Raw genomic sequence first — 22,663 nt, forward strand, 5'->3', positions numbered from 1 at the left:
GCGTCATCTGTGGATCTGTTGGGGCGATATTCCAATTTGGGTAGGTATAGGGTTTCCGGGATGATGGTGTTGATGTGAGCCATGACGAGCCTTTCAAAGCACTTCATGGCTACATGAGTGCTACTGGGCGGTAGTCTTTTAGGCAGGTTACCTTCGCATTCTTGGGCACAGGGACGATGGTGGTCTGCTTGAAACGTGGGTATTACAGACATGGTCAAGGAGAGGATGTACAAAAACACACAATAGCACAATTGGTTAGGGGACTGTAAAACGGCAGCCATTCTCCTCTCCTCTCTTGACACCGACAACAGTGTCTGCTCAGTGTTTATGGAAACAGTGTTGATTGTTGTGTTGTGACAAGGTAGGGGTGGTATACAGAAGATATCCCTATCTGGTAAAAGACCAAGTCCATATTATGGAAAGAACAGCTCAAATAAGCAAAAAGAAACAACAGTCCATCATTACTTGACGACATTAAAACCTCTAGTGACTCCTCATCACGCATGAGGGAGCGTAATCATCGACTGACACTAATTAGCATAACGCAACGGACTTACATATTCCTAGAAAATATTCCTATTCATGAAAATCACAAGTGAAATATATTGAGACACAGCTTAGCCTTTTGTTAATCACCCCGTCATCTCCGATTTTCAAAATATGCTTTACAGCCAAAGCTAGACAAGCATTTGTGTAAGTTTATCAATAGCCTAGCATAGCATTTTGTCCAGCTAGCAGCAGGTAACTTGGTCACGGATATCAGAAAAGCAATCAAATTAAATCGTTTACCTTTGATGAGCTTCGGATTTTTTCACTCACGAGACTCCCAGTTAGACAGCCAATGTTCCTTTCTTCCAAAAATATTATTTTTGTAGGCGAAATAGCTCTGTTTGTTCTTCACGTTTGGCTGAGAAATCAACCGGAAATTGCAGTCACAAAAACGCCGAAAAATATTTCAAATTAGCTCCATAATATCGACAGAAACATGGCAAACGTTGTTTATAACAATCCTCAAGGTATTTTTCAAATATCTATTCGATAATATATCCACCGGGACAATTAGCTTTTCAGTAGGACCGATTGGAATAATGGCTACCTCTGTATTTTACGCGAGAATCTCTCTGGGAGCATCAGGTGACCACTTGCGCAATGTCGCCCCTTACGGGTATTCTTCAACATAAATGCGTAACACTACGTCACAATGCTGTAGACACCTTGGGGAATACAGAGAAAAAGTAATCTGGTTGATAGCCCATTCACTGCTCAATAGGGACACATTGGAATGCAGCTTTCAAAACATGAGGCACAAAACACGTGGATTTTTCTCAGGCTTTCGCCTGCAACATCAGTTCTGTTATACTCACAGACATTTTTTTACAGTTTTTGAAACTTTAGAGTGTTTTCTATCCTAAACTGTCAATTATATGCATATTCTAGCATCTTGTCCTGACAAAATATCCCATTTACTACGGGCACGTTATTTTTCCAAAAATGAAAATACTGCCCCCTAGTCACAAAAGGTTATTAAGGTCAGTCAATAAAACCACATATCTATTTTTTTCTTTCTATAAGGCAGCTCCAAAATGCAAGTGTTTCAGCTCAGTGCTTTCTGTGGTGGTGGTGAGGCAGCCAGCAGAAAATACATAGCGTAGGGGTTGGTAATGTTCTGTAGTTGCGCCGTGATTGGCTCAGTGTTCTGTCACTCATAGGGACACAACGTCACAGCAAAATCTACAGGGAGAGCTCAAAAATTCAAGCCCCTTGGGTGCTACCATAGAGTTACATTAGAAGTGCCATCCAAGAAGGCTCAAGGTCATTGACCACAGATATAATGACATCAAATCATGTTACATCTACCATAGCTTTGGCTGCACTGATCATTCCAAGTCGGGATCTACTGCCTCTTTCTAGAGCTCCGACCTGAAGATAACTTATGTCATGATTCAACCTTGTTTTTTTTCAGAATTCCCAGTTGTCTTGAAAGCACCATTACTTTGATGAGAAAATTTGCCCCCAAGAAGGACTGCCGTGCCACCTCCAAAACTGTTTTGTATGCTGCTGCATAAATGATATAACATGCCAGGTACTAGATATGTATACTGTAGCTAAGAAAGTCATCCTACGTGTATGTTGGGTAATAAGTTGTTCCTCACCCAAATAATTTGGTCTATATCCCCCTCATAATGTAGCCTACTGTTCTGACTTGGTGGTGCACATGTAGCCTATAGCCTGTTTAAGAGGAATGTCATCATCAAATATAGTAAGAGCTTTCATTGTCTGCTTATATGCTCCCTTTTCTTATCCTACTGTTCTGACTTGGTGGTGCACATGTAGCCTATAGCCTGATTAAGAGAAATGTCATCATCAAATATAGTAAGAGCTTTCATTGTCTGCTTATATGCTCCGTTTTATTCTACGACTTGGTGTTCAGGGAGAATAGTGTAAGAGCGGCCTACATAGAGGTATGTGACTAGGGAGAATACTGTAAGAGCGGCCTACATAGAGGTATGTGACTAGGGAGAATAGTGTAAGAGCGGCCTACATAGAGGTATTTGACTAGGGAGAATACTGTAAGAGCGGCCTACATAGAGGTATTTGACTAGGGAGAATACTGTAAGAGCGGTCTACATAGAGGTATGTGACTAGGGAGAATACTGTAAGAGCGGCCTACATAGAGGTATGTGACTAGGGAGAATACTGTAAGAGCGGTCTACATAGAGGTATGTGACTGTAGGTGGAGGTATAGAGGTATGGGACTGTAGGTGGAGGTATAGAGGTATGGGACTGTAGGTGGAGGTATAGAGGTATGGGACTGTAGGTGGAGGCAGAGAGGTATGTGACTGTAGGTGGAGGTAAAGAGGTATGTGACTGGAGGTGGAGGTATAGAGGTATGTGACTGTAGGTGGAGGTAAAGAGGTATGTGACTGTAGGTGGAGGTAAAGAGGTATGTGACTGTAGGTGGAGGTATGTGACTGTAGGTGGAGGTATGGGACTGTAGGTGGAGGTAAAGAGGTATGGGACTGTAGGTGGAGGTATCTGACTGTAGGTGGAGGTATAGAGGTATGTGACTGCAGGTGGAGGTATAGAGGTATGGGACTGTAGGTGGAGGTAAAGAGGTATGTGACTGTAGGTGGAGGTATGGGACTGTAGGTGGAGGTAAAGAGGTATGGGACTGTAGGTGGAGGTATCTGACTGTAGGTGGAGGTATAGAGGTATGTGACTGCAGGTGGAGGTATAGAGGTATGGGACTGTAGGTGGAGGTAAAGAGGTATGTGACTCTAGGTGGAGGTAAAGAGGTATGTGACTGTAGGTGGAGGTATGGGACTGTAGGTGGAGGTAAAGAGGTATGGGACTGTAGGTGGAGGTATGTGACTGTAGGTGGAGGTATAGAGGTATCTGACTGTAGGTGGATGTATAGAGGTATGTGACTGCAGGTGGAGGTATAGAGGTATGAGACTGTAGGTGGAGGTAAAGAGGTATGTGACTGCAGGTGGAGGTATCTGACTGTAGGTGGAGGTATAGAGGTATGGGACTGTAGGTGGAGGTATAGAGGTATGGGACTGTAGGTGGAGGTATAGAGGTATGGGCCTGTAGGTGGAGGTATAGAGGTATGGGACTGTAGGTGGAGGTATAGAGGTATGGGACTGTAGGTGGAGGTAAAGAGGTATGGGACTACAGGTGGAGGTATAGAGGTATGGGACTGTAGGTGGAGGTATAGAGGTATGGGACTGTAGGTGGAGGTATAGAATATGGGACTGTAGGTGCGGGTAAGGATGACAGAGGCAGAATATATTACCGTTAACCCGGTATTTATTTCCTTCACACAGTAATTTGGGGGAAAAGGGGCCGGACCAAAGCAAAGAGAGTAAAAGTGAAGGAATCCCCTCCTACCTATCTACCCACTACTGACCTATCTTAGCACCACCTGGCGCGCTAACCAAAATACAGAGGAGGGTCCGCCCAGGTCTTACCTTGTGACAGAGTACATACTACGGGTATATGTATGCCCGTAGGCCTCTTGCCTAAGCACTCCCAAGGTGCCTTCCCCCTTCGGGAACAAATGAAACAGAATAATACACACTTAGAGTGAACAATTTCGATAATCAAAAACAAAGAGTCCTATTGGCACACACATACCTCAGAAGGACCTGCTACAAAATAATTTACAGACCAACAACAAAACACAGGACATATATGTATGCCCCCAGTACCAAGAAGCTCTCTCTCCTAACAAAGGAACACTGGCTTTTCAAGCTGCAGAAGGAGTCCTCATTGTAATAGAAACTCTCCTAGCGAGAGGGCGGAGTCAGAGCTACAATCAATGGGGTGAACCAATCAGCTGCTTGGAATCCAGAAAGCCATTTCCTGAAACGCACACATACACAAAAACTACAAACCCAAAACACAGAAACTGGGGAAAGTAACAATTGATCATATAAAATAAATGTTGTGGATTAGCTAGATAGTTGAGCAGTATGGCACAAATGACTGGGGGCTGTAGGTGAAACCTGGAATGGAGTATTTAGAATGCCCTGGGGGCTGTAGGGGAAACCTGGAATGGAGCATTTAGAAGATACTCAAGGCCCTGGGGGCTGTAGGGGAAACCTGGAATGGAGCATTTAGAAGATACTCAAGGCCCTGGGGGCTGTAGGGGGAACCTGGAATGGAGTATTTAGAAGATACTCAAGGCCCTGGGGGCTGTAGGGGAAACCTGGAATGGAGTATTTAGAAGATAAATAAAGGGAAGTGAGTGGAATTAAAAACAGAGTGGTTGTGATGTCATTCAGAACTGATTAAAAAACAGACTACATGATTGAGGAAAATCATTATTTTAATTCTATATGCTACAAAGACAAAAGCAATATCTTACCAGGATTATTCATTGAAAAATAATGATTTTGCACAAAACAACCACAAAACAAAAGCCCTACATTAGTCATGTTTAAACAAAATAAAGTAAATAATTGTAATAATTGAATTCTCCTCTCCTGTATGTTTTCTATCTCTGTAACATGTAACGGTATAACATTATACTGAACCTGTAACAATAATGCCTGAACCTCAACACCTATCAGTTGATCTGTATAGACATGAAAAGTTAAGGCATTTACAATGTATCAACCATAAGGCTATAGAGTATATGACCAGTATATGACTGATGTTAAAGGACAGCTGCTGAATGAATAATACAACACACATTATATTAAAACACATTCCAATCAGAATAATACATGTATCAGTTAATAGATCACATTTGATCAAATGCCACTATTGTTCCAGCAGGTGGAGCTACAATGTAACAACATACAGCATTGTGACTCACAGTTCTATATTAGAATTCCATGAGTTCCATTCTGATGGTTGTTATGGTGATCAGGTGATCTCAGCCTCACTCTTCTTCAACACGATCACCTGTTCAACACAGAAGTAGTTCATCAGTGTGGCCATGTATTTACTTATCCAATACAGTAACATTTAGATATTTAAATCATATCAGATGATTTACGAGTCAATACTGTGTTACTTAGAATTCAATCAAAATCTCTTCCAATGGGGCTCCTGCTTATGTCTAGTTCTCCGTTATCAATACCAGGGCAAATTACGAATTATCAATAGCAGGGCTATTTAACATTTATCAATAACAGGGGAATTAACTATTTATCAATACCAGGGCTATTTACCATTTATCAATACCAGGGCCATTTACTATTTATGAATACCAGGACTATTTACTATTTATCAATACCAGGGAGTACAGTAATCAACACTAAACATGGTTCAATCAGAGATACAGTTATCAACACTTTACAACATGGTTCAATCAGAGATACAGTTATCAACACTTTACAACATGGTTCAATCAGAGATACAGTTATCAACACATTACAACATGGTTCAATCAGAGCTACAGTTATCAACACTTTACAACATGGTTCAATCAGAGATACAGTTATCAACACTTTACAACATGGTTCAATCAGAGATACAGTTATCAACACATTACAACATGGTTCAATCAGAGCTACAGTTATCAACACTCTACAACATGGTTCAATCAGAGATACAGTTATCAACACTTTACAACATGGTTCAATCAGAGCTACAGTTATCAACACTTTACAACATGGTTCAATCAGAGATACAGTTATCAACACTCTACAACATGGTTCAATCAGAGAGACAGTTATCAACACTTTACAACATGGTTCAATCAGAGATACAGTTATCAACACTTTAAACATGGTTCAATCAGAGATACAGTTATCAACACTTTACAACATGGTTCAATCAGAGATACAGTTATCAACACTTTACAACATGGTTCAATCAGAGATACAGTTATCAACACTTTACAACATGGTTCAATCAGAGATACAGTTATCAACACTTTACAACATGGTTCAATCAGAGATACAGTTATCAACACTTTACAACATGGTTCAATCAGAGATACAGTTATCAACACTTTAAACATGGTTCAATTAGAGCTACAGTTATCAACACTTTAAAAATGACTCAGTCAGAGATACAGTTATCAAAACTTTAAGGACATGACTCAGTCAGAGCTACTGCAGTATTGTCAGTCCTTGTAATATAATTCTGATTTTATTTTTGAACCCCTCTTCAATTATATAATATTATGTAGCATTCTGTTGGTGGCTAGAATTTTATATAAGAATTTAAATTGAAAAACTCTAAGTGTGGAATCAAGTGTAGTTTTTTGTACCAGTTGATAAACCATGTGCCATGGAATTGGTACATTGAACATCTCCTCCCATTTATTTTGCAACCTGTATGGTGGAGCTGTCTCCATGTTGTCCTCAGATGAAACTGATATATAGTTCTATTTCTGCCAGTTCCTTTCAGCCAATTAGTATCTTTAATATATGGCAGGTAAACAAGTTCCCTACCTACTCCCTCTTCCTCTTGTCTCCTCCCTTTTTGTACCAGTTGATAAACCAGGTAAACAAGTTCCCTACCTACTCCCTTTACCTCTTGTCTCCTCCCTTTTTGTACCAGTTGATAAACCAGGTAAACAAGTTCCCTACCTACTCCCTCTTCCTCTTGTCTCCTCCCTTTTTGTACCAGTTGATAAACCAGGTAAACAAGTTCCCTACCTACTCCCTCTTCCTCTTGTCTCCTCCCTTTTTGTACCAGTTGATAAACCAGGTAAACAAGTTCCCTACCTACTCCCTCTTCCTCTTGTCTCCTCCCTTTTTGTACCAGTTGATAAACCAGGTAAACAAGTTCCCTACCTACTCCCTTTTCCTCTTGTCTCCTCCCTTTTTGTACCAGTTGATAAACCAGGTAAACAAGTTCCCTACCTACTCCCTCTTCCTCTTGTCTCCTCCCTTTTTGTACCAGTTGATAAACCAGGTAAACAAGTTCCCTACCTTCTCCCTTTTCCTCTTGTCTCCTCCCTTTTTGTACCAGTTGATAAACCAGGTAAACAAGTTCCCTACCTACTCCCTCTTCCTCTTGTCTCCTCCCTTTTCCTCTTGTCTCCTCCCTTTTCCTCTTGTCTCCTCCCTTTTTGTACCAGTTGATAAACCAAGCAGACAAGTTCCCTACCTACTCCCTTTTCCTCTTGTCTCCTCCCTTTTTGTACCAGTTGATAAACCAGGTAAACAAGTTCCCTACCTACTCCCTCTTCCTCTTGTCTCCTCCCTTTTTGTACCAGTTGATAAACCAGGTAAACAAGTTCCCTACCTACTCCCTCTTCCTCTTGTCTCCTCCCTTTTTGTACCAGTTGATAAACCAGGTAAACAAGTTCCCTACCTACTCCCTCTTCCTCTTGTCTCCTCCCTTTTTGTACCAGTTGATAAACCAGGTAAACAAGTTCCCTACCTACTCCCTCTTCCTCTTGTCTCCTCCCTTTTTGTACCAGTTGATAAACCAGGTAAACAAGTTCCCTACCTTCTCCCTCTTCCTCTTGCCTCCTCCATTTCTGTGGTAGGGCTGCAATCAGTTGGTTGTAAGTTTGGATGGAGCAGATATTCACATATATTTTCAATAACTGCATATGTGACATAACTCACATCATTACTAAATATTATATATATTTTTCTTCATTTTTTCCATAAAGAATGTTTTTTATTCATCAATATATTTTAGTTTAACCATAACATTTTATGTAATATTTGTTCTTTTCTGGAGGATAAAACTGAAGTTGTAACCAGCTTTGTACGGCTTGTTTAAGGAAGGGCGATACTTTAAGCAACATTTCATTTTCAATTAGTCAGAAATGAGACGTTGTAATCTGTATAAACTCATATTCATTATATAAATAGGTACGTTTCATTTTGTTTGGCTTAGCATACCAATTTTTTTTAAATGTTTTTTGCCCATATGATTTAAGTAGGAGTAGGCAGAGCCAGTCAGTCAACTGTGATAGGACCATTAGTAAGTAGGTCAACTGTGATAGGACCATTAGTAAGTAGGTCAACTGTGATAGGACCATTAGTAAGTAGGTCAACTGTGATAGGACCATTAGTAAGTAGGTCAACTGTGATAGGACCATTAGTCAGTCAGTCAACTGTGATAGGACCATTAGTCAGTCAGTCAACTGTGATAGGACCATTAGTCAGTCAACTGTGATAGGACCATTAGTCAGTCAGTCAAATGTGATAGGACCATTAGTAAGTCAGTCAACTGTGATAGGACCATTAATAAATCAGTCAACTGTGATAGGACCATTAGTCAGTCAGTCAGCTGTGATATGACCATTAGTAAGTCAGTCAGCTGTGATAGGACCATTAGTAAGTCAGTCAGCTGTGATAGGACCGTTAGTAAGTCAGTCAACTGTGATAGGACCGTTAGTAAGTCAGTCAAATGTGATAGGACCATTAGTAAGTCAGTCAACTGTGATAGGACCATTAGTCAGTCAGCTGTAATAAGATCATTAGTAAGTCAGTCAACTGTGATAGGACCATTAGTCAGTCAACTGTAATAGGACCATTAGTCAGTCAACTGTGATAGGACCATTAGTAAGTCAGTCAACTGTAATAGGACCATTGGTCAGTCAACTGTGATAGGACCATTAGTCAGTCAACTGTGATAGGACCATTAGTCAGTCAGTTAACTGTGATAGGACCATTAGTCAGTCAGTCAACTGTAATAGGACCATTAGTCAGTCAACATTCATAGGACCATTAGTCAGTCAACATTGATAGGACCATTAGTCAGTCAACATTGATAGGACCATTAGTCAGTCAACATTGGTAGGCCTATTAGAAAGTCAACATTGATAGGACCATTAGTCAGTCAACAGTGATAGGACCATTAGTCAGTCAACAATGATAGGACCATTAGTCAGTCAACATTGATAGGGCCATTAGTCAGTAATCTGTGATAGGACCATTAGTCAGTCAACATTGATAGGACCATTAGTCAGTCAACATTGATAGGACCATTAGTCAGTCAACATTGATAGGACCATTAGTCAGTCAACATTGATAGGACCAAAGAGTTAATCAATGTGATTTTTCCATAAATAGACAAGTATTTACGTCTCCATGGTTGCAGAATTGTATCTAATTTTGCAAACTATTAATTTAAATGAATTGTGGTCAGTTAATTTATATTTTTGTAGGTGTGAATACCAAGTATGTCTACTTCACCATCCACCCATTTTATTGGTAAACTACAAGGTGGTGTAAACACTGTATTTTAATGATCCAATACATAATATGATCCAATACATACAATACACAATACAATACATACTTGTCATAATTAGGTTTTAGTCCAGAGAGGCTAGAAAAGTGACCAAGATCTTCAATGAGACTGTGCAGGGATCCAGATTGGGGACTAGACTCATCAACATACATTGAGACTCTGCAGGGATCCAGACTAGAGTCATCAACATAAATTGACACTTTTGTTTTTATCCCCTGGATTTCCCTTGATGTTCTTGTTGGATCTAATTTTAATAGCCAGCATTTCAATGGCCATTATAATATAATTATGATTTACAAATGAGGCGATCCTGTATAAACTCAGGATCTCACCTTGAGCCCTGCTCCTGCAGCCTTTCACCAGCAGTATGATGGTCACCAGCAGGTAGGGAGACCCCACCAGTAGACTACACAGCAGCCTGGGTAGAGACATGGACAACACTGGGACTGCTGGAGATGGAATGGAAGTTGGAACTGCAGTTGGAGAAAGAAAACAATTTAACACTGGAGATGGTGATGGAGAGAGACATGGACAACACTGGAGAGAGACATGGACAACACTGGAGATGGTGCTGGTAGAGACATGGACACCACTGGGATGGTGCTGGGTAGAGACATGGACAACACTGGAGATAGACATGGACAACACTGTAGAGAGACATGGACAACACTGGAGATGGTGCTGGGTAGAGACATGGGCAACACTGGAGATGGTGCTGGGCAGAGAGATGGACAACACTGGAGATGGTGCTGGAGAGAGACATGGACAACACTGGAGATGGTGCTGGGTAGAGACATGGACAACACTGGAGATGGTGCTGGGTAGAGACATGGACAACACTGGAGATGGTGCAGGGCAGAGAGATGGACAACACTGGAGATGGTGCTGGTAGAGACATGGACAACACTGGAGATGGTGCTGGGTAGAGAGATGGACAACACTGGAGAGAGACATGGACAACACTGGAGATGGTGCTGGGTAGAGACATGGACAACACTGGAGATGGTGCTGGGTAGAGACATGGACAACACTGGAGATGGTGCTGGGTAGAGAGATGGACAACACTGTAGAGAGACATGGACAACACTGGAGATGGTGCTGGGTAGAGACATGGACAACACTGGAGATGGTGCTGGGCAGAGAGATGGACAACACTGGAGATGGTGCTGGGCAGAGACATGGACAACACTGGAGATGGTGATGGGTAGAGACATGGACAACACTGGAGATGGTGCTGGGCAGAGAGATGGACAACACTGGAGATGGTGCTGGGCAGAGACATGGACAACACTGGAGATGGTGCTGGGCAGAGACATGGACAACACTGGAGATGGTCCTGGAGAGAGACATGGACAACACTGGAGATGGTGCTGGAGAGAGACATGGACAACACTGGAGATGGTGCTGGAGAGAGACATGGACAACACTGGAGATGGTGATGGAGAGAGACATGGACAACACTGGAGATGGTGCTGGGCAGAGAGATGGACAACACTGGAGATGGTGCTGGAGAGAGACATGGACAACACTGGAGATGGTGATGGAGAGAGACATGGACAACACTGGGATGGTGCTGGGCAGAGAGATGGACAACACTGGAGATGGTGCTGGAGAGAGACATGGACAACACTGGAGATGGTGATGGAGAGAGACATGGACAACACTGGGATGGTGCTGGGCAGAGAGATGGACAACACTGGAGATGGTGCTGGGTAGAGACATGGACAACACTGGAGATGGTGCTGGGCAGAGAGATGGACAACACTGGGATGGTGCTGGGCAGAGACATGGACAACACTGGGATGGTGCTGGGCAGAGAGATGGACAACACTGGGATGGTGCTGGGCAGAGAGATGGACAACACTGGAGATGGTGCTGGGCAGAGACATGGACAACACTGGAGATGGTGCTGGGCAGAGAGATGGACAACACTGGGATGGTGCTGGGCAGAGAGATGGACAACACTGGGATGGTGCTGGGCAGAGAGATGGACAACACTGGGATGGTGCTGGGCAGAGAGATGGACAACACTGGGATGGTGCTGGGGGGAGACATGGACAACACTGGGATGGTGCTGGGCAGATAGATGGACAACACTGGGATGGTGCTGGGCAGAGAGATGGACAACACTGGGATGGTGCTGGGTAGAGACATGGACAACACTGGAGATGGTGCTGGGCAGATAGATGGACAACACTGGGATGGTGCTGGAGAGAGACATGGACAACAGTGGAGATGGTGCTGGGCAGATAGATGGACAACACTGAGATGGTGCTGGGTAGAGACATGGACAACACTGGAGATGGTGCTGGAGAGAGACATGGACAACACTGGGATGGTGCTGGAGAGAGACATGGACAACACTGGGATGGTGCTGGAGAGAGACATGGACAACACTGGGACTGCTGGAGATGGTGCTGGGCAGAGAGACATGGACAACACTGGAGATGGTGCTGGGTAGAGACATGGACAACACTGGAGATGGTGCTGGAGAGAGACATGGACAACACTGGGATGGTGATGGTAGAGACATGGACAACACTGGGACTGCTGGAGATGGAATGAGAGTTGGAACTGCAGTTGGAGGAAGATTGAATAAACCCCCAGTGCAATCAGCTAACATGCAATCAATGGAAAATAAAATTGACGACCTACGAGGAAGATGAAACTACCAAGGGGACATTAAAACTGTAATATCTCATCCTTCATTGAGTCGTGGCTGAACGACGACATGACCAACATACAGCGGGATCGTTATACGCTGTATCAGCAGGATAGAACAGCAGAGTCTGGTAAGACAAGGGGGGAGGGGTCGGACTATGTATATTTGTAAACAACAGCTGGTGTACGATATCTAAGGAAGTCTCAAGGTTTTGCTCGCCTGAGGTAGAGTATCTCATGATAAGCTGTAGACCACACTATCTACCTGGGGGAGTTTACATCTGTATCTGTCTACATATCAGCACAGACGTGCCAGCATAGACCGATATATATATGTATATAGCCTCCACATTGACTCTGTACCAGTACCAACCTGTATATAGCCTCCACATTGACTCTGTACCGGTACCCCCTGTATATAGCTTCCACATTGACTCTGTACCGGTACCCCCTGTATATAGCCTCCACATTGACTCTGTACCGGTACCCCCTGTATATAGCCTCCACATTGCCTCTGTACCGGTACCCCCTGTATATAGCCTCCACATTGACTCTGTACCAGTACCAACCTATATATAGTCTCCACATTTACTCTGTACCAGTACCCCCTGTATATAGTCTCCACATTGACTCTGTACCAGTACCCCCTGTATATAGCCTCCACATTGACTCTGTACCGGTACCCCCTGTATATAGCCTCCACATTGACTCTGTACCGGTATCCCCTGTATATAGCCTCCTTATTGACTCTGTACTGGTACCCCCTGTATATAGCCTCCACATTGACTCTGTACCATATTAACCTGTATATAGCCTCCACATTGACTCTGTACCGGTACCCCATGTATATAGCCTCCTTATTGACTCTGTACCGGTACCCCCTGTATATAGCCTCCACATTGACTCTGTACCGTACTACCCCTGTATATAGCCTCCACATTGACTCTCTACCGTAATATCCTGTATATAGCCTCCACATTGACTCTGTACCGGTACCCCTGTATAAAGCCTCCACATTGACTCTGTACCGGTACCCCCTGTATATAGCCTCCACATTGACTCTGTACCGGTACCCCCTGTATATAGCCTCCACATTGACTCTGTACCAGTACCCGATGTATATAGCCTCCACATTGACTCTGTACCAGTAACCCCTGTATATAGCCTCCACATTGACTCTGTACCAGTACCCGATGTATATTGCCTCCACATTGACTCTGTACCGGTACCCCCTGTACATAGCCTCCACATTGACTTTGTACCAGTACCCCCTGTATATAGCCTCCACATTGACTCTGTACCGTAATACCCTGTATATAGCCTCCACATTGACTCTGTACTGGTACCCCCTGTATATAGCCTCCACATTGACTCTGTACCGTAATACCCTGTATTTAGCCTCCACATTGACTCTGTACTGGTACCCCCTGTATATAGCCTCCACATTGACTCTGTACCGTAATACCCTGTATATAGCCTCCACATTGACTTTGTACCGTAATACCCTGTATATAGCCTCCACATTGACTTTGTATCGTAATACCCTGTATATAGTCCCGTTATTGTTATTTTACTGCTGCTCTTTAATTGTTCGTTTTATTTCTTATTATTTTGAGTAATTTATTTAAATGCATTGCTGGTTAAGGGCTGGTCAGTCAGCATTTCACTGTGAGGTCTAAACCTGTTGGTTAAGGGCTGGTCAGTCAGCATTTCACTGTGAGGTCTACACCTGTTGGTTAAGGGCTGGTCAGTCAGCATTTCACTGTGAGGTCTACACCTGTTGGTTAAGGGCTGGTCAGTCAGCATTTCAATGTGAGGTCTACACCTGTTGGTTAAGGGCTGGTCAGTCAGTATTTCACTGGGAGGTCTACTACTGTATTCATAAAAAAAAAATGAAAAATACAGTTTGATTTGTCTTGAAGCATGGTGGTGGCAGCATCATGTGACTAATAACATTTTATTTTAATATATTTTAATTAAAAATACATGCTTTGTCATACTTGTGATATACCACGGCTTCCAGCCAATCAGCTTTTCAGGAACCCCCCAGTTTACTTTTTTTATTTTATTTATTTCACCTTTATTTAACCAGGGAGGCAAGTTGAGAACAAGTTCTCATTTACAATTGCGACCTGGCCAAGATAAAGCAAAGCAGTTCGACAAATACAACGACACAGAGTTACACATGGAGTAAAACAAACATACAGTCAATAATACAGTATAAACAAGTCTATATACGATGTGAGCAAATGAGGTGAGATAAGGGAGGTAAAGGCAAAAAAGGCCATGGTGGCAAAGTAAATACAATATAGCAAGTAAAACACTGGAATGGTAAATTTGCAGTGGGAGAATGTGCAAAGTAGAAATAAAAATAATGGGGTGCAAAGGAGCAAAATAAATAAATAAATAAAATAGAGTAGGGAAAGAGGTAGTTGTTTGGGCTAGATTATAGGTGGGCTATGTACAGGTGCAGTAATCTGTGAGCTGCTCTGACAGTTGGTGCTTAAAGCTAGTGAGGGAGATAAGTGTTTCCAGTTTCAGAGATTTTTGTAGTTCGTTCCAGTCATTGGCAGCAGAGAACTGGAAGGAGAGGCGGCCAAAGAAAGAATTGGTTTTGGGGGTGACTAGAGAGATATACCTGCTGGAGCGTGTGCTACAAGTGGGAGATGCAATGGTGACCAGCGAGCTGAGATAAGGGGGGACTTTACCTAGCAGGGTCTTGTAGATGACATGGAGCCAGTGGGTTTGGCGACGAGTATGAAGCGAGGGCCAGCCAACGAGAGCGTACAGGTCGCAATGGTGGGTAGTATATGGGGCTTTGGTGACAAAACGGATTGCACTGTGATAGACTGCATCCAATTTGTTGAGTAGGATATTGGAGGCTATTTTGTAAATGACATCGCCAAAGTCGAGGATTGGTAGGATGGTCAGTTTTACAAGGGTATGTTTGGCAGCATGAGTGAAGGATGCTTAGTTGCGAAATAGGAAGCCAATTCTAGATTTAACTTTGGATTGGAGATGTTTGATATGGGTCTGGAAGGAGAGTTTACAGTCTAACCAGACACCTAAGTATTTGTAGTTGTCCACGTATTCTAAGTCAGAGCCGTCCAGAGTAGTAATGTTGGACAGGCGGGTAGGTACAGGTAGCGATCGGTTGAAGAGCATGCATTTAGTTTTACTTGTATTTAAGAGCAATTGGAGGCCACGGAAGGAGAGTTGTATGGCATTGAAGCTTGCCTGGAGGGTTGTTAACACAGTGTCCAAAGAAGGGCCAGAAGTATACAGAATGGTGTCGTCTGCGTAGAGGTGGATCAGAGACTCACCAGCAGCAAGAGCGACGTCATTGATGTATACAGAGAAGATAATCGGTCCAAGAATTGAACCCTGTGGCACCCCCATAGAGACTGCCAGAGGACCGGACAGCAGACCCTCCGATTTGACACACTGAACTCTATCAGAGAAGTAGTTGGTGAACCAGGCGAGGCAATCATTTGAGAAACCAAGGCTGTCGAGTCTGCCGATGAGGATGTGGTGATTGACAGAGTCGAAAGCCTTGGCCAGATCAATGAATACGGCTGCACAGTAATGTTTCTTATCGATGGCGGTTAAGATATCATTTAGGACCTTGAGCATGGCTGAGGTGCACCCATGACCAGCTCTGAAACCAGATTGCATAGCAGAGAAGGTATGGTGAGATTCTAAATGGTCGGTAATCTGTTTGTTGACTTGGCTTTCGAAGACCTTAGAAAGGCATGGTAGGATAGATATAGGTCTGTAGCAGTTTGGGTCAAGAGTGTCACCCCCTTTGAAGAGGGGGATGACCGCAGCTGCTTTCCAATCTTTGGGAATCTCAGACGACACGAAAGAGAGGTTGAACAGGCTAGTAATAGGGGTGGCAACAATTTTGGCAGATAACTTTAGAAAGAAAGGGTCCAGATTGTCTAGCCCGGCTGATTTGTAGGGGTCCAGATTTTGCAGCTCATTCAGAACATCAGCTGAGCAGATTTGGGAGAAGGAGAAATGGGGAAGGCTTGGGCGAGTTGTTGTGGGGGGTGCAGTGCTGTTGACCGGGGTAGGATTAGCCAGGTGGAAAGCATGGCCAGCCGTAGAAAAATGCTTATTGAAATTCTCAATTATGGTGGATTTATCAGTGGTGACAGTGTTTCCTATCTTCAGTGCAGTGGGCAGCTGGGAGGAGGTGTTCTTATTCTCCATGGACTTTACAGTGTCCCAGAACTTTTTTGAGTTAGTGTTGCAGGAAGCAAATTTCTGCTTGAAAAAGCTAGCCTTGGCTATTCTAACTGCCTGTGTATAATGGTTTCTAGCTTCCCTGAACAGCTGCATATCACGGGGGCTGTTCGATGCTAATGCAGAACGCCATAGGATGTTTTTGTGTTGGTTAAGGGCAGTCAGGTCTGGGGAGAAGAACCAAGGGCTATATCTGTTCCTGGTTCTACATTTCTTGAATGGGGCATGTTTATTTAAGATGGTTAGGAAGGCATTTTAAAAAAAATATCCAGGCATCCTCTTCTGACGGGATGAGATCAATATCCTTCCAGGATACCCCAGCCAGGTCGATTAGAAAGGCCTGCTCGCTGAAGTGTTTCAGGGAGCGTTTTACAGTGATGAGTGGAGGTCGTTTGACCGCTGACCCATTACGGATGCAGGTAATGAGGCAGTGATCGCTGAGATCCTGGTTGAAAACAGCAGAGGTGTATTTAGAGGGCAAGTTGGTTAGGATGATATCTATGAGGGTGCCCGTGTTTAAGGCTTTGGGGAGGTACCTGGTAGGTTCATTGATAATTTGTGTGAGGTTGAGGGCATCAAGTTTAGATTGTAGGATGGCTGGGGTGTTAAGCATGTTCCAGTTTAGGTCGCCTAGCAGCACAAGCCCTGAAGATAGATGGGGGGCAATCAGTTCACATATGGTGTCCAGAGCACAGCTGGGGGCAGAGGGTGGTCCATAGCAGGCGGCAACGGTGAGAGACTTGTTTTTAGAGAGGTGGATTTTTAAAAGTAGAAGTTCAAATTGTTTGGGTACAGACCTGGATAGTAGGACAGAACTCTGCAGGCTATCTTTGCAGTAGATTGCAACACCGCCCCCTTTGGCAGTTCTATCTTGTCTGAAAATGTTGTAGTTTGGAATTAAAATGTCTGAATTTTTGGTGGTCTTCCTAAGCCAGGATTCAGACACAGCTAGAACATCCGGGTTGGCAGAGTGTGCTAAAGCAGTGAATAGAACAGACTTAGGGAGGAGGCTTCTAATGTTAACATCCATGAAACCAAGGCTATTACGGTTACAGAAGTCGTCAAAAGAGAGCGCCTGAGGAATAGGAGTGGAGCTAGGCACTGCAGGGCCTGGATTCACCTCTACATCGCCAGAGGAACAGAGTAGGAGTAGAATAAGGGTGCGGCTAAAAGCAATAAGAATTGGTCGTTTAGAACGTCTGGAACAGAGAGTAAAAGGAGGTTTCTGGGGGCGATAAAATAGCATCAAGGTATAATGTACAGACAAAGGTAAGGTAGGATGTGAATACAGTGGAGGTAAACCTAGGTATTGAGTGATGAAGAGAGAGATATTGTCTCTAGAAACATCATTGAAACCAGGAGATGTCATTGCATGTGTGGGTGGTGGAACTAATAGGTTGGATAAGGTATAATGAGCAGGACTAGAGGCTCTACAGTGAAATAAGCCAATAAACACTAACCAGAACAGCAATGGACAAGGCATATTGACATTAAGGAGAGGCATGCTCAGTCGAGTGATCAAAAGGGTCCAGTGAGTGGAGAGGTTGGTTGGGGGTCACGGCGATTTAGACAGCTAAATCGGTAGCAAGCTAGCATAGGAGCAAGCTAGCAAAGAATGGAGGTCTGTTATTAGCCAACTCTTGCGTTCAAATCAAATCAATCAAATTTTATTTGTCACATACACATGGTTAGCAGATGTTAATGCGAGTGTAGCGAAATGCTTGTGCTTCTAGTTCCGACAATGCAGTAATAACAAGTAATCTAACTAACAATTCCAAAACTACTGTCTTGTACACAGTGTAAGGGGATAAAGAATATGTACATAAGGATATATGAATGAGTGATGGTACAGAGCAGCATAGGCAAGATACAGTAGATGGTATCGAGTACAGTATGTACAAATGAGATGAGTATGTAAACAAAGTGGCATAGTTTAAAGTGGCTAGTGATACATGTATTACATAAGGATACAGTCGATGATATAGAGTACAGTATATACGTATGCATATGAGATGAATAATGTAGGGTAAGTAACATTATATAAGGTAGCATTGTTTAAAGTGGCTAGTGATATATTTACATCATTTCCCATCAATTCCCATTATTAAAGTGGCTGGAGTTGAGTCAGTGTCAGTGTGTTGGCAGCAGCCACTCAGTGTTAGTGGTGGCTGTTTAACAGTCTGATGGCCTTGAGATAGAAGCTGTTTTTCAGTCTCTCGGTCCCAGCTTTGATGCACCTGTACTGACCTCGCCTTCTGGATGATAGCGGGGTGAACAGGCAGTGGCTTGGGTGGTTGATGTCCTTGATGATCTTTATGGCCTTCCTGTGACATCGGGTGGTGTAGGTGTCCTGGAGGGCAGGTAGTTTGCCCCCGGTGATGCGTTGTGCAGACCTCACTACCCTCTGGAGAGCCTTACGGTTGAGGGCGGTGCAGTTGCCATACCAGGCGGTGATACAGCCCGCCAGGATGCTCTCGATTGTGCATCTGTAGAAGTTTGTGAGTGCTTTTGGTGACAAGCCAAATTTCTTCAGCCTCCTGAGGTTGAAGAGGCGCTGCTGCGCCTTCTTCACGATGCTGTCTGTGTGAGTGGACCAATTCAGATTGTCTGTGATGTGTATCCCGAGGAACTTAAAACTTGCTACCCTCTCCACTACTGTTCCATCGATGTGGATAGGGGGGTGTTCCCTCTGCTGTTTCCTGAATTCCACAATCATCTCCTTAGTTTTGTTGACGTTGAGTGTGAGGTTATTTTCCTGACACCACACTCCGAGGGCCCTCACCTCCTCCCTGTAGGCCGTCTCGTCGTTGTTGGTAATCAAGCCTACCACTGTTGTGTCGTCCGCAAACTTGATGATTGAGTTGGAGGCGTGCGTGGCCACGCAGTCGTGGGTGAACAGGGAGTACAGGAGAGGGCTCAGAACGCACCCTTGTGGGGCCCCAGTGTTGAGGATCAGCGGGGAGGAGATGTTGTTGCCTACCCTCACCACCTGGGGGCGGCCCGTCAGGAAGTCCAGTACCCAGTTGCACAGGGCGGGGTCGAGACCCAGGGTCTCGAGCTTGATGACGAGCTTGGAGGGTACTATGGTGTTGAATGCCGAGCTGTAGTCGATGAACAGCATTCTCACATAGGTATTCCTCTTGTCCAGATGGGTTAGGGCAGTGTGCAGTGTGGTTGAGATTGCATCGTCTGTGGACCTATTTGGGCGGTAAGCAAATTGGAGTGGGTCTAGGGTGTCAGGTAGGGTGGAGGTGATATGGTCCTTGACTAGTCTCTCAAAGCACTTCATGATGACGGATGTGAGTGCTACGGGGCGGTAGTCGTTTAGCTCAGTTACCTTAGCTTTCTTGGGAACAGGAACAATGGTGGCCCTCTTGAAGCATGTGGGAACAGCAGACTGGTATAGGGATTGATTGAATATGTCCGTAAACACACCGGCCAGCTGGTCTGCGCATGCTCTGAGGGCGCGGCTGGGGATGCCGTCTGGGCCTGCAGCCTTGCGAGGGTTAACACGTTTAAATGTCTTACTCACCTCGGCTGCAGTGAAGGAGAGACCGCATGTTTTCGTTGCAGGCCGTGTCAGTGGCAATGTATTGTCCTCAAAGCGGGCAAAAAAGTTATTTAGTCTGCCTGGGAGCAGGACATCCTGGTCCGTGACTGGGCTGGATTTCTTCCTGTAGTCCGTGATTGACTGTAGACCCTGCCACATGCCTCTTGTGTCTGAGCCGTTGAATTGAGATTCTACTTTGTCTCTGTACTGGCGCTTAGCTTGTTTGATAGCCTTGCGGATGGAATAGCTGCACTGTTTGTATTCGGTCATGTTACCAGACACCTTGCCCTGATTAAAAGCAGTGGTTCGCGCTTTCAGTTTCACATGAATGCTGCCATCAATCCACGGTTTCTGGTTAGGGAATGTTTTAATCGTTGCTATGGGAACGACATCTTCAACCCACGTTCTAATGAACTCGCACACCGAATCAGCGTATTCGTCAATGTTGTTATCTGACGCAATACGAAACATCTCCCAGTCCACGTGATGGAAGCAGTCTTGGAGTGTGGAGTCAGCTTGGTCGGACCAGCGTTGGACAGACCTCAGCGTGGAAGCCTCTTGTTTTAGTTTCTGTCTGTAGGCAGGGATCAACAAAATGGAGTCGTGGTCAGCTTTTCCGAAAGGGGGGCGGGGCAGGGCCTTATATGCGTCGCGGAAGTTAGAGTAACAATGATCCAAGGTCTTTCCTCCCCTGGTTGCGCAATCGATATGCTGATAAAATTTGGGGAGTCTTGTTTTCAGATTAGCCTTGTTAAAATCCCCAGCTACAATGAATGCAGCCTCCGGATAAATCGTTTCCAGTTTGCAGAGAGTTAAATAAAGTTTGTTCAGAGCCATCGATGTGTCTGCTTGGGGGGGGATACATACGGCTGTGATTATAATCGAAGAGAATTCTCTTGGTAGATAATGCGGTCTACATTTGATTGTGAGGAATTCTAAATCAGGTGAACAGAAGGATTTGAGTTCCTGTATGTTTCTTTCATCACACCATGTCACGTTGGCCATGAGGCATACGCCCCCGCCCCTCTTCTTACCAGAAAGATGTTTGTTTCTGTCAGCGCGATGCGTGGAGAAACCAGTTGGCTGCACCGCTTCGGATAGAGTCTCTCCAGTGAGCCATGTTTCAGTGAAGCAAAGGACGTTACAGTCTCTGATGTCCCTCTGGAATGCTACCCTTGCTCGGATTTCATCAACCTTGTTGTCAAGAGACTGGACATTGGCAAGAAGAATGCTAGGGAGTGGTGCGCGCTGTGCCCGTCTCCGGAGTCTGACCAGAAGACCGCCTCGTTTCCCTCTCTTTCGGAGTCGTTTTTTTGGGTCGGCTAGCAGGCCGCAGATGGACGCCCAGGCAACGTTGCGCCGGAGGAGTCAGCCGGACAATTCCCTCGGGTAGACAACGTCGACAGTCCAACTGTGAAGGCCCGGTGGGGCTCCGCGTAGGCAGCAAACGGGTCCGGATAGGTGACTGCAGCCCAGGAGTGATTGATGGAACTCTTCAGCTGGCTAGCTCCGGAACAATTGATGTTAGCTCCGGAATCGACGAAAGCCGATAGTCACACGGATAGCAGCTAGCTAGCTGTGAGATCCAGGTATGGATGTCCAGAGCCAGCGGCCGAAATCCGGTATGTTCCGTTCCGAGCCGCGCTGCGCTGCACCGCGCCGTACAAAACTGGCGATAGATTCTCGAGCCAAAGGACAGCCGATGACCACAAACCGTGGTTAGCTGAGTACTAACGATTAGCCAGTAAATAAGCTAACTAGCTTCTGAACCAGCTTCAGAGTAGCTTCTGGACCAGCTTCTGGCTAGCTCCCGGCTAGCTTCTGGCTAATTTCTGGCTAGCCTCTCGGAGGATTACAGATCTGAGGTAAATAATACTTTTTTATATAAATATAAATTGGTGAAACGGATTGCAGGAGAGTGTTCTGAAGATGAGTTTTTGGAAAGGTTTTTGGAAAATTAAAAATGTATGTGAAAAAAAAAAAGTTGTAAATATATCTATATATTTATATACACGACAAGACGAGGACAAAAATAAGTCTGAACTGCTATGCCATCTTGGGAAGAAGATCTTCAATGAGACTGTAATGCAGGTTTCAGCATCTCTTAACAGTGTAAAGAAGAACCCCCCAGTTTATAATGCAGGTTTCAGCACCTCTTAACAGTGTAAAGAAGAACCACCCAGTTTATAATGCAGGTTTCAGCACCTCTTAACAGTGTAAAGAAGAACCACCCAGTTTATAATGCAGGTTTCAGCACCTCTTAACAGTGTAAAGAAGAACCACCCAGTTTATAATGCAGGTTTCAGCACCTCTTAACAGTGTAAAGAAGAACCACCCAGTTTATAATGAAGGTTTCAGCACCTCTTAACAGTGTAAAGAACCACCCAGTTTATAATGCAGGTTTCAGCATCTCTTAACAGTGTAAAGAAGAACCACCCAGTTTATAATGCAGGTTTCAGCACCTCTTAACAGTGTAAAGAAGAACCACCCAGTTTATAATGCAGGTTTCAGCACCTCTTAACAGTG

General features: G+C 44.3%; 1 protein-coding gene across 3 annotated transcripts in view; it reads right to left on the reverse strand.

The window, feature by feature from the left end:
* Positions 1-4,911: 4,911 nt before the first annotated feature.
* Positions 4,912-22,663, reverse strand: part of LOC110519362 (Fc receptor-like protein 2) — a 68,169-nt gene continuing 50,417 nt past the window's right edge. For 2 of the 3 annotated variants that reach the window (XM_036987039.1, XM_036987037.1), the window contains 2 exons: positions 10,011-10,151; positions 4,912-5,412 (listed from right to left, as the gene is read on the reverse strand). In XM_036987039.1, coding sequence (XP_036842934.1) covers positions 5,390-5,412; positions 10,011-10,151 — 164 coding nt within the window. In that variant the 3' untranslated portion in view covers positions 4,912-5,389. The remainder of the gene's footprint in view (positions 5,413-10,010; positions 10,152-22,663) is intronic. The other variant, XM_036987038.1, reaches the window with a different exon arrangement.

This window comes from Oncorhynchus mykiss, chromosome 9 (genome assembly GCF_013265735.2).
Source record: "Oncorhynchus mykiss isolate Arlee chromosome 9, USDA_OmykA_1.1, whole genome shotgun sequence".
NCBI lineage: Eukaryota > Metazoa > Chordata > Actinopteri > Salmoniformes > Salmonidae > Oncorhynchus > Oncorhynchus mykiss.